Source organism: Lonchura striata, chromosome 2, assembly GCF_050655825.1.
Source record: "Lonchura striata isolate lonStrDom1 chromosome 2, ASM5065582v1, whole genome shotgun sequence".
NCBI lineage: Eukaryota > Metazoa > Chordata > Aves > Passeriformes > Estrildidae > Lonchura > Lonchura striata.
Window position 1 is genome coordinate 42,375,484 of NC_140704.1, and position 15,183 is coordinate 42,390,666.

At 40.0% G+C, this 15,183-nt stretch overlaps 1 protein-coding gene across 4 annotated transcripts in view; it reads right to left on the reverse strand.

Annotated features, from left to right (window-relative positions):
* Positions 1-1,059: 1,059 nt before the first annotated feature.
* Positions 1,060-15,183, reverse strand: part of SNRK (SNF related kinase) — a 39,432-nt gene continuing 25,308 nt past the window's right edge. For all 4 annotated transcript variants that reach the window (XM_021525884.3, XM_021525883.3, XM_085569383.1 and 1 more), the window contains 4 exons: positions 13,650-13,791; positions 10,570-10,782; positions 9,384-9,518; positions 1,060-4,869 (listed from right to left, as the gene is read on the reverse strand). In XM_021525884.3, the coding sequence (XP_021381559.1) occupies positions 3,651-4,869; positions 9,384-9,518; positions 10,570-10,782; positions 13,650-13,791 (1,709 nt within the window). In that variant the 3' untranslated portion in view covers positions 1,060-3,650. The remainder of the gene's footprint in view (positions 4,870-9,383; positions 9,519-10,569; positions 10,783-13,649; positions 13,792-15,183) is intronic.

Consider the following 15,183-nt stretch of genomic DNA (forward strand, 5'->3'; position numbering starts at 1 on the left):
AGTACAGTCATGTCAAGGTGCTACTGCTCAAACACCTTTTATTGACAGGAAGTCCTCATTTGGAATTAACACAAACGAATCAGTTCCAATTCATTCACATAAGCTTGGGAAAGGCTAACGGGGTGGCTGGGTTGTCTCTGATGTTTGGGGACATTCCAGCTTGCCCCTGTTTATTGCCAGACAGCTGCTTTGAGACTTCCCTTTATTTGCTAATGAAAAAGTCCTTTAAAAAAATCTGACATGAGAAGTATCTGACCTGCACCTATCAGCTACTGAGATGTTACTGCTTGGCTTTGCACTACATAATGTGTTACACCTTTCCTGTCTGTCACAGTTACAGCCCTGCAAATTCCTTGGCCACCCTTTTCCTGCTACCGCCTCCACCCCGTTCTGCAGTGACCAGAGCTGGGAAGCTCCTCAGACAGGGCAAGGTCCCAGCTGCACAAGCCCGCAGGTACAGCTCTGCACAAGTGCCCCAGCCTAAAGCAGTGGTCACTTAATGCCACGTATTCACAGAACCTGTTCCGTGCCCTTGCTCCTGCCCTGGCTAACCAGTTTGTGCTCCAGGAGCAGTTAAATCACTGCAGTGGCATGCTGAGCTGCTCCAGCCACAGACACCTCTGAGGGACAAGATGTCAGAAGCCAGCTCGCTCCCAGGCAGCCCCACGCGCCTCAGTGCAATGTGTGCTCATGGGGCAAAGTGGGCTGGCACTGCTGCCCTCCCCTGTTTTTACTATTCCCCACTTTACTTGGTAAAGAACCACGGTCTGGAGTTCTGCCTAAGGAACGGCTCCCTCAGCCTTGAGACAGAAAACTCGTCAGATGATGACTGTGACAACTATAAAGGCCAAACGAACGCATTTGATCAGTGCAAGGGAGTAACTGGAAGTTCACGAGTGGGTGCCCATCCACACACCCAGCCGTGCTCTCGCAAGGCAAGGCCCCTCGCTGTTCCAGGTGCTGCAGCGAGGGACCAGCCTGGAGCCTGCGCTGCCCTCACACACCAAACGCCAGGAGACACAAGCCCCATCCACATGCAAGTCATTGGCTATGCATCAGTCAGGATATCACTTTTATTACTGGATTTTCCATTTCTGTCGCACACCATGAATGTTTGTACAATGAAAAAGCCAAACATTGCCAGAAGCAATAATATCAGTTGATATTTCTGTACCCTCTTAACACACATGGATTCTTCCTTGGTGAGAAATTTTTATACTTCTGTTCATAATTCTGCTTATTTAGACTGCTACTCTTAAAATTCTGTGTCAAGATTGTCACATCTTAAATACAGATTAAGTTGCTAGAGGTACATTATTTTTTATATATTTTTATATACACACATACAGAAAAATACAAGACTAACTGTTTTTCCACAATATTTACTTTATACACTACTGTAACTATATGCAACTCTTAAAGACACGTTAAGGGGTACAAGAAACTTTTTACTTGCTCTAAATAGTTTGGTCCAATATTATCTTAATGTAGTGGTTATTTTCGCCCTTCCTTTTACATGACGACATAACACGACGTACACCACATGCACAATCATTCACCTATCAACAGAGGGGGAGAGGACAGCACTCAGACTAACACATCTGTACACATCTGTACACCCAGAGGTCCAACCAGCCACACACAACTATAAGGCTATAATACAACTATGCAGCATAAATGGTCAACACTGCTGTTCTAAAGTGAGCACCATATATACAGTCGTATATAAAAACATTGGAAACAAAATACACCTGGGGTTAGTTAAAAGGTGCCATTCCAAGGCTGTACATATCAGGAAAGAGTATTTACAATACTTGGAAAAAAGCTGCAACAAATAAAGTTTATTGCCAATGCCCTTTATAAACTTCTCCTACGTGGATGTTACGCTCACTGTCTGTGAACCACACATCTGGTTTCTGGCCCTTGGTAAAATCCCTGCTCAAAAAATTCAAGCAATTATGTTCTATGGCTTCACCCACACATCTATGCTTGTAGCTTTTAACTAAACTGCAACTAGAGATTAAAACTAAAGAAGCAGAACACTTCTCCTTTGCCTTGTTCCAGAGGCAGAGCCCCCGGCTCAGCGCACCAGGAAGGACACCCCATGCACTTCAGACTCTCTGAAGTCTTGCAGGAATCACAAGAGCTGTTGTGAGCTGTGGCCATGCTGACCCAGCCGTTCTGTGGCGCTCTGCTCGCTCCACAGCAGACACAAAACGCTGTGTTGACCATTCTGAAAGCATTACAAGATGCTCAACAGTGTCAAACTCCTCTGGGACACCCAGGGTCTGCCCAGGGCGCTGCTACATAGTACCCCCAGTTTCACTAGCATTGCTTAGAAGACCCAGTGCACAGCATGAAAAAATAAAACATTCTTGCCCTTCCCAAAACTAGGAATCTGCAATATATTTTATTCTAGATAATAAAATTCCACAAAGTTAATTCATCTGGTCAAAAGTATCCTTTTGTACAGAAATACTCTGAATAAAGACCTTGCCATGGCAATGGGAAGCCTGACAGGAAGGCTCAGAGCTGTGAAAGAAACACTTTCCTACAGGCTATTTTAAATGAACTGTATGAACAGGTGTATTACTGAAGGAAAATAAGTGATGCACATGTGGGGAACCAGCAGTATTTTAAGTCCTTAAAAGAGTAATAATAACAAAACTGTAAATGACAATTTCAATGTGAATCCAATTACCTAAAGGTTTTCCACCTTATTGCCTTCTGGAATCTCAGGGAGGGGAGGCGAGAACAGCAGAGGGGGTTTACAAGGTAGAAACCTAAAATACTTAATGTCATGATATACTACTAACAAAAGTAATTCATACAAATATTTATTTTCAGTTAGCATGTAAAAACTCAGAAGTAGACTTAATAATTTACCTTTGTTATATTAAAAAAGATTGTCTGCTTGTAATATTAACATATTTCTATGGGAGAAAGCTGCCTTACAAATCTACTTGCCTTTTTTTTTTCTTTTTTTTTTAAAGAAAACGCCTCTAGCATAACAAGATCTCTTCAGTTTGATTTTTGAGCCACAACTTCATCTATATCATAGCTTAAGACAAATAGGTGTGGGTTTAAAATCATATTTCAAGATCACTAATTTTCAGTGCATCTTTGCTTTGTACAAGCCTTGGAACATCTGAAAGCTCCCTGAAGAGTTTTCAGCATCAAAACATTATTGCTTTGGTTCTGTTTCGGACACATAGAAGTATGCCACATATCACATATTTTAGTTTTCACAGAAGGTCAGAACAAGAATTAACATTTCATAAGCAAACAAAAGCTTCTCTTTCTAGTTTAAGTGCAGAACATGAAACTTCTAAGTGCTTCATTTACATTAGGATCCAGATCTTTATTTTAATTTAATCCAGATCTTCCATAGTAAAATTATAAATGTAAAAATTACACAATAAAATATTCTGTTGTGTTGAAAAAGAAAAACATATCTGCTAGCAGCATGCAAGGACCATGCATTGTCATACCATCAAGCAAACACAAAATTAAAAGTATAATAAATAACTGCTCAAAGCCCACTTAAAAATCTTAAGACGACAAAAAGGGGTCTGTGACAAGGTGTTCACAGCTCTGACCAGGAAGAATGACTCTGTCAAGCAAATCGAGCTGTTCAAGTCAGGTCATTGTCAAATGACATGACAGCAACTGGTTTGACTGGAGGTACACAGCAGCCCCTCCTTTGGGTTCCGCTGAATATTCACAGATATTTTTTCACAGAGAGGTAGTTGTAGCACATTGTTTTTCAAGTTCCTGTTCTTTAGCCGTTCCAATTCGTTTGTTGTGTCTGACATTTGGTCAGAAAAAAATTTTAGGCTGCCCAGTGATGAAGCCTGGTTTGCACTTCCGCCGGAGCTTATACACATTTTCCACGTTGATTTCTCCTGTACTTTTACACTGGAAAAAGACAGATTGTTTTGAGGATCTATAATGTATTTCGTGCTGCCGTGAATCTGTGAACCTAGACAAAGGCTCATTAGCTTCAGGCTTTCAATCAGTTCCCCTGCACTTCTGGATGACAGCTGCATTGAGTTTCCAGATCCAGCACATCTCCGAGTGGAACCCGAGGTGGTGTTGGTGCTCCCACCAGAGCTACCGGAGGGACTTCCCCCACCTTTGTTGTTATCGCCTGGACTCGTTTTGTCCACCCCTCCACTTCCATTGCTTGGTTTGCTTTGTCCACCACCATCTCCCTGGCTGCCTGGTGGCCCTTCGCTGCTATCCCGTCTGTGCCAGGAGTAAGTAAACCCACTGTCCTTGTCCAGACGCCTCCTACTTTCCGAGTCGTCGTCGCTGGTTTCGGAGCTGCTGCAGCTGGAGCCCCGTCCCTGGCTTTTCCTCCGGTGGTAGCGTTTGTGCACGGTGCTGGGCGAGGCGATGTTCATCTTTAACCTGCTGAGCTTTGGGGGCAAGTTCTCATCCATGTCAAACTCATCATCTGACTCGCCCTCCTCAAAGATCTGGTTGAGGACTGGTGCGCTCTTTCTCGAAGTAAGACGATTTGTAACCGAAGGCTTACGACGCAGAACAACTTGAGTAGAAAGAGAAATAGGTTTTTTATCTTCCTCATCCTCCTCTTCATCTTCTTCTACTCTGAACAAGCACTTCCGGCCACTGGTAGTGGGTTTTAAGCTCACTGATGGAACTGCTGAAAGTGCTGGCCCAGACAGTTCAGGGATCTCTTCCTTCTTTGTGGAATCCCCAAGGGCCTTGCTCCGGTGCCCGTTGAGAACATTCTCAGCCGTGCGAGCTGGTGAGGACTGAGGAACAGTGGTGTGGGAGAGAGGGGTTGCTGTAAGGTCATCCTCCAGATCCTGGGGGACATCAATTTTTGTTGGCCATGACTGCCTGCATAAAAAATTAAAGATAAACAGGAAGTTACATCACAGTAAGCATTTCAGAACTTACAAAGAAGTGCAAGATCTGCACCAGAGAAGCACAAGCACTGACACACAAACTGAGCAGCTGAGTGGCATGTCTGTAAATAACAGTACTGAGTGACTGAACATGAGAACGTGTTGTCCGAGAATGTGCATTCCTTTAGAAATGCCTATTTGAAAGGAACACCATCTATACAAGAACATAGTTTAGAAATTAAGTTGGTTATTGCCAAATCAAAATTTAAGATTTCACTGATCTCAGAAAATTAATTAAGCAATAAAAAAAACTTGAAATAATTGTGTCTCAAAAAAATAATCTGAGATTGGTACAGAATCACCAGTACCTAGAGGAAGGTACAAGCCTATTCAAGCACAACTTAAAACAGTATTGCAAACTACTTGTAATCTGAAGCTTCTGGGGTTTTTCCCTGGTAGTCTTAATATAAAATTTAGGTTAGAATTAACATGAGTGAGACTGAAAAGGTGAGTCAGATGAAAGAGTCTCTTATTCTCACCAAGCTCTATTCTACAAAGTTCCCTTTAATTTTAAAGAGCTCATACATTTATTTGTCCTTAGCTGAGAATCTGGAATGATAAATCTGCATGAATTGAGAACTCAAGCTGCTTAAGAATATGACACTTGAATGAACTGTAAATCCAAGCTGAAAATGTATGACTGTAATAGCATTAGTTCAAATCAAAATGAAAGTAACATGAGTGTCCATCAGTTTCACAAGTAGGCAGCTGATGTCTTATCTCCGGTATCTTACGTTACTCTCTAATGATTTGCATTTAACTTTAAATCTTAACATGTTTTGTAATATTCCAGTAACGCACACAGAATAAACTTAAGAACAAAGACTGTCAGTCTTTATTTTAAAAGCCTAATCCAAAAAACCAACATGTACAGACCAATATGTTAACAGTGAACAATTCTTTGACTTCTTCACTCAGCATAAGCCCCACATTTCTTGTGTTTCATTCTAAAAGGTTTACCAGTCTCTTAACTTTACATAACAAAAATACTCTTGCTACTGTGTGAAAAGCTGTAGTAGAGACCTCTGGTCACATATGGACAGCATATTACAAGACATTTCCAACCATATTTTGTGTGTGCCAAAAGAAAGGGCTGTATGGCTTCATTGCCCGGTTTAGAAGCAAGAGGAGGAGGACAGCAGAGAACATTTCACACCAGGTGTGACCCCAGGTATCTGCCTGACAAGCTGCATACAAAGACACAAGAATTACATCAGTTTCCTGCTCTCTGCTGTGTCAGGAAGTGAAGCTGAAGGAAGAGGGAAGGCTCAGACACCTCTTTGCTGTGGTAGGACTGCACTTGCTGAAGGCTGCACAGAAAAGGACCCTGAAGTGTGAGATACTGGTCTATGCCAGGTTGTCTCCTGAAAACTCTCTCCACAGATGTACAAACTTTGAGGAGGAGGCTAAACTATAACCAGCAATAAACTCAACTCAGCCTTGCTGCAGACTTTGCTGCAGCATCACTTATGTTCAACCAACAGTGCCAGAAACTTCTAACCTCTAACCCAGGACCCTCTCACAGTAGAGCCTGGCTACCCACACACTGTCTAAGCCTGTGTGTGGTGCATTCCCTGCATGGAGCCATGCAGGCTCCTGCCTGTCTCACTGGGAGCTGCTGGTGGCCCTCACTGGCCTCTCTCCAGTGGGGAGCTCTACCTGGAGGCAGGCAACAAAACCAGCAGCTCCAAGCCAAGCTGCGCAGACAAGAAGTGAAGCCTGGGCTGTGGTCTTCCTTGGTTTCATGCTGCACCCTCCCTCAGGCCCCAGCTGTCTCCAGAAATGCTGGGAAACACTGACCCAGTTTGCTGATGACTTGTGCTCTGCTGTGTATTTTAAACACAATTGCCTGTAATTAACAAACAGGACTTAAATACGCTAAAAACAAAACTAAAACATGACAGAAAATTAAGATCTCAATCTTCCAGGAACTTGCCATGCTAAAAGAACAGACTGGTTTGTCAGCAAAAATAGGAAGAGTTCTGTAGTTGTCACAATAAAGAGCAAATATAGTATCTTACAGTACTGTAGTTGCCAGGCAATAAACCTCCTCACTACAGTATGTTTATCTTTTATAGCAGCCCATGTTTGGTTCCCTTCCCTTCTGCCTCTCCCTTTATTCCTAGTAGGTCTGAGGGAAGAGACGGACAGGGAAAAAAAGCTCCAGGTTGGAAATAAGTTAATTTTTTTTTTAATATTTTGAGGTCTCAAAATCAAAGTAATACACTACTGTGTTGTCTTTTCCACAAGGTCATTCTGTAGAAACACTTGGAATTTAGAATGATCATGGAGGCAAAGAACAGCTACTGGGACCGTAAGAGCAAGGGTTCCCAAGCTTGTGCAGATGTCCTCGTTAGAAAATTCATACTCATAGGGAAAGCTACAGCTACTCCAACTTTACAAATTCATATAAAAATTTAGATTAATTGAAGTTTTTGTTCCAGTTTCTTAAATAAGTAGAGCTGCTCTTTACTGAGTGACACTCATTTAAAAAAACCCCAAACAATTCAAAAGCCAACTTTATAGTTTTAGAATTTCCATTTGAAGGTGAACTCCAGGTCTTCCTCTAGAGTAATTTGTTTTATAAGTAATACTTAGTATTAAGAACATTTGATGGGATTTCTTTTTTTCAAAGAAGCTGACCAAAAATGAGATTATCCACCATGAGAGAACGGGTGAGTCAAAGTTACACTATCACCCTTGAAGAGATGTGAGCTCTCTAACGCCACTCTCCAGACCACTGAGGTTCTTAGGCAACCCCTAGATGCCTGCTACAGTAACTCTTCTGAAGTACCTGCAACCACCTAAGGTCTATTTCCTACCTCAGTGACCACTGAGTGAATGACGATTAGGTGTACACAGTGCAGGATGCAGTCCCACCTGGGGGTGACAGAGACACTGAAAACACTGTAACATTCACAGAGCATCAACTCACAATTCAGGCAGACAGACTAGTATTCAGAGGAGATGCCTCTAAAATCTCAAGCCTTAATCCAAGGTGGCAACAAATGGAGACTTTAACCTATTTTCCCAAATGTGTGTCCTTAATCTGTAGCAAGTGAGCAAGTGTCCATTTATTTTTACATTTAACTTGAGGTAGTAGTATCTTACTTTTATCAATTAGGCCAAGGAAAACTATGACTATGCACTGGAAGGACATTCCAACACTTACTCCTATTAAATGATTTCACATATGACCTTGCATGAAAGTCGCACAGAGAAACTTTTGGAATGAACAAATTATTTTGTCTTTTTCATACAGATAAACAACACTGAAGGTGTTGCTGGAGTTTGCAGTGCTAAACATCAGCACAAACACTTAGTATGCTTTTCTCATTAATAAGTTATCTACTAACAACTGTTATTATTGCTAGTAACAATTACCAGAATTTTACCTAAATAGGCAACTTTTGAAAAGACTGGAGGCTACAAGATCAAAGTTAATGAAAATGCCTCAGTACTTCCTCCATCTTCACTGGAACAATCGTCAAGATGGGCCAATGAATATTTTTATCCAATACCAGCAGATCCCTAGTGATAATTTACCACTTAATTCAGGAAAGAAAAACCACAATGTATAAGCAAAATAACTTCTCAAAACTTGAATCATCCAATATCTATGTGCAAGTGGAAACTATACTATTTGCCTTTTGGGTTGGGTGTTCTGGTTGGTGGATTTTGGTGGGTTTTTTTGGTTGGTTGGTTTTGTTAAAGTGTATTCTGCTGTAACTGAAAATGCAGGATGCTTTGATAACTGGTTGCAGAGCAAATGAACTGGCTGAACATAGCAATACAAACTGGATACCACAAGCCCAATTCCCCCCTTTTAGTTTTACTGAGTCACAAGCTGGAGCCTGGGAAATCTCAGGAACCCTTACTATGAGTTTTTTTTAAATTCATGTTTTGTCTAACAAAACCAATCTATTGCAATATATTTAAGTGACTGAGTGAAATGGTAAATTCAGTAAGTTTTCTTAGACAACAGGCACAGCAACTGACATGAAAAAGAACATAACCTACAGGTCAAATTTAGAGTGATTTCTCATTTATAACTAATTCCATATCAGCAGGTTTATGGATTATGCAACTAATTTTTCTCCAGGGATATTACATAATACAATTTGTATGAGGAGCTGAAGGTCAATGAACAAGCCCTTTTCTAGGGGGTATGAAAACTTGCCTCTGTAGGTACAGACTTATAATTGCCTTGCCATTTCCTGAGAAGGGTAGGAAAATTGAAAATATTATGTGCAACTGATTTCTGAATGGTTTCTGAAGTGTCCACAGCCCTTTGAAGACATTTAAAATTTGCAATGAGTAAGTATTTTACTGTTTTCAAGGAAGCATTACTTGAGAATTTTAATATTCTCATTAAGACAATTTAAAAAACAAAAAAAAAACAACCAACAAAACTACACCCAGCCACTTAGATTCCTAAATTCTCACCTGAACTGAGCTTTGATGTTGCTGGGGCTTGCAGATCTGGTCTGAATTTCCTTCTCTTGTTTTTCTCGCAGGATCCTTTCAGCTAGTAAGAAGTAAGTAGCAGTGATGTGATTGTATTTGTTAGTCTCCAATGCCCTGAGGAAAATACAAAACACAAAATAACCCATCCATCAGTGGTTTCTAACAATTGGACATGCATCTCACAGCTTGCTGTGCTTCCCATAACAGGAAGTGCCTGAAAGCAGGACTGCCCCTTTCTGATCTTTTGATGAGCATGCCTTAATTTTATTAAAAACAAAGAGCCAACAAGTCTAGCAATTTCAAGTATAGTTGGAAGGAGACATCCCTAGGATATCATCCAACAAAAGTAAAAAATTATTTTTTATTTTGCATTCTTTAAATGATAACTTTTTTTAACTGTTCTGCACCAATGATGGGCTCTCCCACTAGCACATGCAACCACAAAATACCAATGCAACAAATGGAAAACTTTCATTATCTTAAGGGCACATTGCCTTTATAGTAAAAATAAGTTCATAAACCAGTAAGCATCACTCAGACGTTGTAACAGACAGTCTGCCCCTGTTACACAGCTAAAAGCTTAAGAAGTGAGACTGCTGCTTAGCCTTCCCCATCAACAGTTTTTAACAGCTGAACACATAAAAAAAGGAAAAAATATTTTAAATCTCTTTGAATTTGGGGAATATTTTAGAAAGTTGACAATTTTAATCTATTAGAAGAATCTGTGTAGCTTTCTAGCAAGCTTCCTCAGTGACAATGACTATTATGAATTACATACATAAACGGAATAATATTTTAAATTAACAAAGATTTAGGTACACTGGAAATGTTCTAAGGGAAGAATTCTAGAATTTGTCACCTTCAAATACGCATGAGAGATGAAGAACAAGCATGGATTCCAAAGCATTTAAGTTTACTCAAGACAGCTACTGCAGGAATCAAAACACTGTTCCAACACATTTTCTTGAAGTTTTTCCTAAATTTGAGTATTCTTAAGTACTTCTGATCCCACAATATCCTACCACACAGCAAGACTGCAATACTTTGTTTATTAACTGAATGCCCTGATATTTAAACACCAAAGTGCCCACGGTTCTCGTGATGTTCTTGAATCAAAACCAAGAGGTGCACAAAACAAGCTGCATCTGCAATGGTGCTGACTTACTCCACTATGGTGTCTCTGTCTGCAATGTCCCCAAGAACCATGCGCTGGATTATACTGTTGTGCTCCTCCTCAGACAGATTTTTGTATGAGACAAGAGGAATATTATACTTGGTTGCAGGAGATGGATCAACTCCTTGGAGCCACGCATGGTTTTCAATCTCTTCCAAAGATGCCCTTCGCTTTGGGTCTCTCTGCAACATCCGTGTAATTAGACTGTGAATAAAAAATAAATCTAAACAAAAATGCACACACATGTTTAAAAAAGCAGTTGTTTTAAGAGCAACATTAGGAAGACATTTTTTGCTGTCAGGTCACACAGATCTTCTGAAGTCTCACAGTAAATAATGTGATGGGAAACTGTTTAGTCTCAAAGACATTACAAATACTGCTAAACTAAAACAATTTATTAAAATGATAAATACCATAAACACTGCAGTTTTCATTTACCATACTTAGATAATTAATCTGATTTTTCTCATTTATTTGATTTTAGTAGGTTTTATAGGGCAATTACAGGTCACAGGTGGCCTATCAGCTAGTCGGTAAAGTAATAGAAATGTGAATTTTTTATTATTGCTGCTGTGAATAAGTATATGGAATGGCAAGATAAATGGAAATATTTTATTCTGAAGTAACTATCAGACATTTCAGTCTTCAGTATCCTTGAAAAAACTGTAATTTGTTCTACCCACATATAAAAAACCTAAACAGACCAATACACTTTCTGGGATGATATAGTGACAAATCTACTAATGAGTTGATACTGAGATTTTACAAATGCTGGAAAGAAAGTGCATGAATTCCCCAATTAAAGAGAGAAAGAAGACTTCATTAGCACAGCATATCTCTGTTCACTTACTATACATGGAAGATTCCTGGGGGAGGTATATTTGGCTATATTCAACAAATATGGATATATGGTTTTGTTGCCAAGGTTACAAAGAAACTCTATTGCTCCAACATGTTCTTCAGTTCTCATACAGTGCTTTTTCTTCCACTAACTATACTACACCATGCAACTTCTGACTGCAAGGCCACATACAAAGTTAATCACAATTTTTTAAATGTTTTTTTTGTTGTTGTTGTTGTTTGCCTTTTTTTTTTTTGTGTGAGATGATGTATACATTTAAGAAGTGGAGATTAATCCAACCTTCTTAAAAAATTCTACAGTAAAAAAGAAAGTCACGTTTCTTTTTATTAGCTCTGGTCTCAACCCTTACCAAGAGGAAAGGCAAGGGTGAGACATGGGAGCCTTGAGTCTCTTTGCTTTTGTTAATATTGTGACAGAAAGAGAACAAATTCCACATTTAATATGACTTTTAAACTACACTGCCTGTAGTAAAACGGCACAAATGCATTACATGTGTCTCCTGCTTGAAGCTTGTTTATGCCTCTCAATCCACAAATGCTTTCACTCCAAACAGGAAGTTTAAGCATTCCCAGAGTCTTTTCCCTAAGGAAACCAAACCTATAGGGGACCTAGGTAACTGGCTGTACATAGTTCATGCTTTGTATAGAGAAAGCAGATCTGGACATGTAAGCAAATCAGTGTTAGCAAGTATATTAAGCAGGACGTTGCAAAGGTAAGTTTCCTGGCCTCACTATGCAGCATCTCAAGAGATTGATCCGATACAATTCACTGATAAGAGCTCCCTCTTAAACCTCTTCCTGTATGTGAAGCTCTTCAAGCTCAGAGCAGCTTTTCCATGCTACTGGACGGTCCTAATGACAAGACAAAAACACCAGCTATGGCACAGAATTACAGAATCATTAAGGTTGGAAAAGACTACTGAGAGCATCAGGTCCAACCACTAAAACAGCACTACCATGCTCACCACTAAACCATCTAAGTGCCACATCCACACTGATTTTGAATCATCATCACCTCAAGGCACGGTGGTTCTACCACTTCCCTGGGCAGCCTGTTCTAAGGCTTGACAAGAATTTTTTCCTAATGCCCAGTTTTAGCCTTGAGGGGTCATTTCCTCATCCTATTGCTTATTACCTAGGAGAAGAGACTGACCCTACCTGGCTACAACCTCTTTTCAGGTGGTTGTAGAGAGCGGTAACGTGTCCCCTGAACCTCCTCTTCTCCAGGCTAAACAACCCCAGCTTCCTCAGCTGCTCCCCAGCTTCACTGCCCTTCTCTGGACACAATCCATCACCTCAATGTCTTCCTTGAGAGCTCAAAAACTGAACACAGGGCTCAGGATGTGCCCTCACCAGTGCTGAGCACAGGGGATCATTCCCCAGGTCCTGTGGCCACACTGTTGCTGATGCAGGCTGGGATGCTGTTCACCATGTTATGCATTAGACTCCTGGACTGCACAGATGACAGGTAAAGAAAGGAATAGGCATCATGACCACAGCTATAACAAATTTTATTCTTTGGCAAGTAACAGAATTCTAGATGCTGCTCTAGTTTTTTGACTGAATCAAATGCATTTTTCAAGCACTTGTAAAGGGAGCTAGTTCTCTGTACTGAAAATTAAAAGATACTCTACTGCAGATTCAAGAACCCAGACAAACATTTTAAAATAGTCTAAATGATGCAAATGGGATATATATTTAAAGGCCCAAAGGTCATTAACCAATAGGGAAACATGGGAAATATTGGAACATATCAATAAAAAGGCTCCAGTGACCACTGCAGAAAAACACATCAAAAGGAATTGTGACTCCTAAGTGGATATGGTATTTCCAGACCAAATATTTTTCTCCATTAATAACCTAGGATGGCAATTCGGAGTTGCAATTTCAGTAGGAGATGAGCAAAACTTGCTGTGTGACATGTTTTGGACACTTGTTGTTTGGACAGAAATTGATAAGCAGCATTACCTAACCCTTGTGACAGAATAATCTCAACACCACCTGGTAATTTGTCCAGCGAAAGAGTTGGCCAAAGCCAATTGGTACTGAGTAATTTCTTCAATTCTTATAAAACGCATGACAATTGAGAGACATAAAAGGAGGAGTAACAAGGAATATTGTACACATTGATAATATAGTACAGGGAACTCCCAAAAATAATGCAAATCCACTTCTGAGAATACTTCCAAGTTGTTTAGTTCTCTACTTACTCTTTACATTCTTTGGACACATGAGGTGGCACCGTGTATTTGCAGTCCATTATCATAGTCAGAGTTTCACTGTCATTTGCTTCTTGGAATGGTGGTTGTCCACAGACTAACATGAAAAGGATGACCCCCAAACTCCATATATCTGCAAATATAAAGTACATATTTAAAAACCCAACTGTTGATGATACAGACATAATTACCATCCAACCCATGAAGTCTTCTTAAAATGCATATTGGGGTGATTATTGCACTCTTCATTATGAGTATTACTTGCGAAAATTGCAATTCCACTGAGTACAAAATACTGTAGGTCCATTGCTTGACAGCTTTTACAGTTTTTGAAGGGGAAAAAAAGCCCAAAATTCATTACTTCAAGGATGCATAACAGTTTGAGATGCATTAATACTTTTGACAGCAGTGCTAGATAAAGCTGAAAATAATCTGGTCACTTAGAAGGCAAGAATTCATTACCCTTTTGAGAACAAGTAGGCACAGGTTATTCAAGAGATCTGGATTCAAAGCACATTCCTTTCTCAAGGACTTGCATAAACTGTTCTCTGTATTGTTTACATGGTTCTCAGAATCACTGGGTTGGAAGAGACCTTCAAGATCACCAAGCCCAACCCATGCCCTGACACCTCAACTAAACCATGGCACCAAGTGCCACATCTGATCTTTTCTTAAACACATCCAGGGATGGTGACTCCACCACCTCCCTGAGCAGACCATTCCAGTACTTTATCACTCCTTCTTCAGTAAAAAACTTTTTCCAAACATCCAACTTAAATTTCCCTTGGTGCAGCTTTAGACTTTGTCCTCTCATTCTGTCAATTGCTACCTGGAGAAAGATACCAGCCCCCACCTAACTCAATCAGGTAAGAAATTACAAAGTAAGTCACTGAAATAAGACTGATTTTGCTATGTTTTTCCTTCAGTTGTATTGCTTTGCTTTAAAACTTGGCACCTCCAATCGCAACTAAATTAGTTGATATAAAACCAGCTTCTTATACCAATGATACTACAAACTGTGGAGTAGTGGGTTTGGGTGCTGGTTTGTTTTTTTTTTAATATCCAAACATAACAATTAACAGTGATTTCTACTACATTCTGGGAGTCTTCTTATATCCTTCTAATTCCTGCTTCTGTAAAAGAAACATTTAACAACTCTCTTGCTCCCCAGTGGAATGGCATACCAGAAGATGAAAAAGAAGCACTTAGGGGCATGAAGCCCTGTAGTTGGTTTCTACTTAGTGCAATAGTTAATATTTAGTTCAAATCTTTATTAAGAGCCTGCCTAAAAGAAAATATTTGAGTGTCACTGCATTCCATAAAGGAAGCATAAATATTAAGAAGGGCATCATAGTGCAGAAAAATAAATAACTTGCTCCAATATATGCATAATACAATCTCCATGATCTTAAACTTCTACAACTCCAGGCTCAGGGAATTTCAGCAGCAATTTTGGGTCTTAAACCCTTAACATGTTATAGATCTGTACCCAGTAAAACCAAACAGCTGAGAAATTATTGGGCAG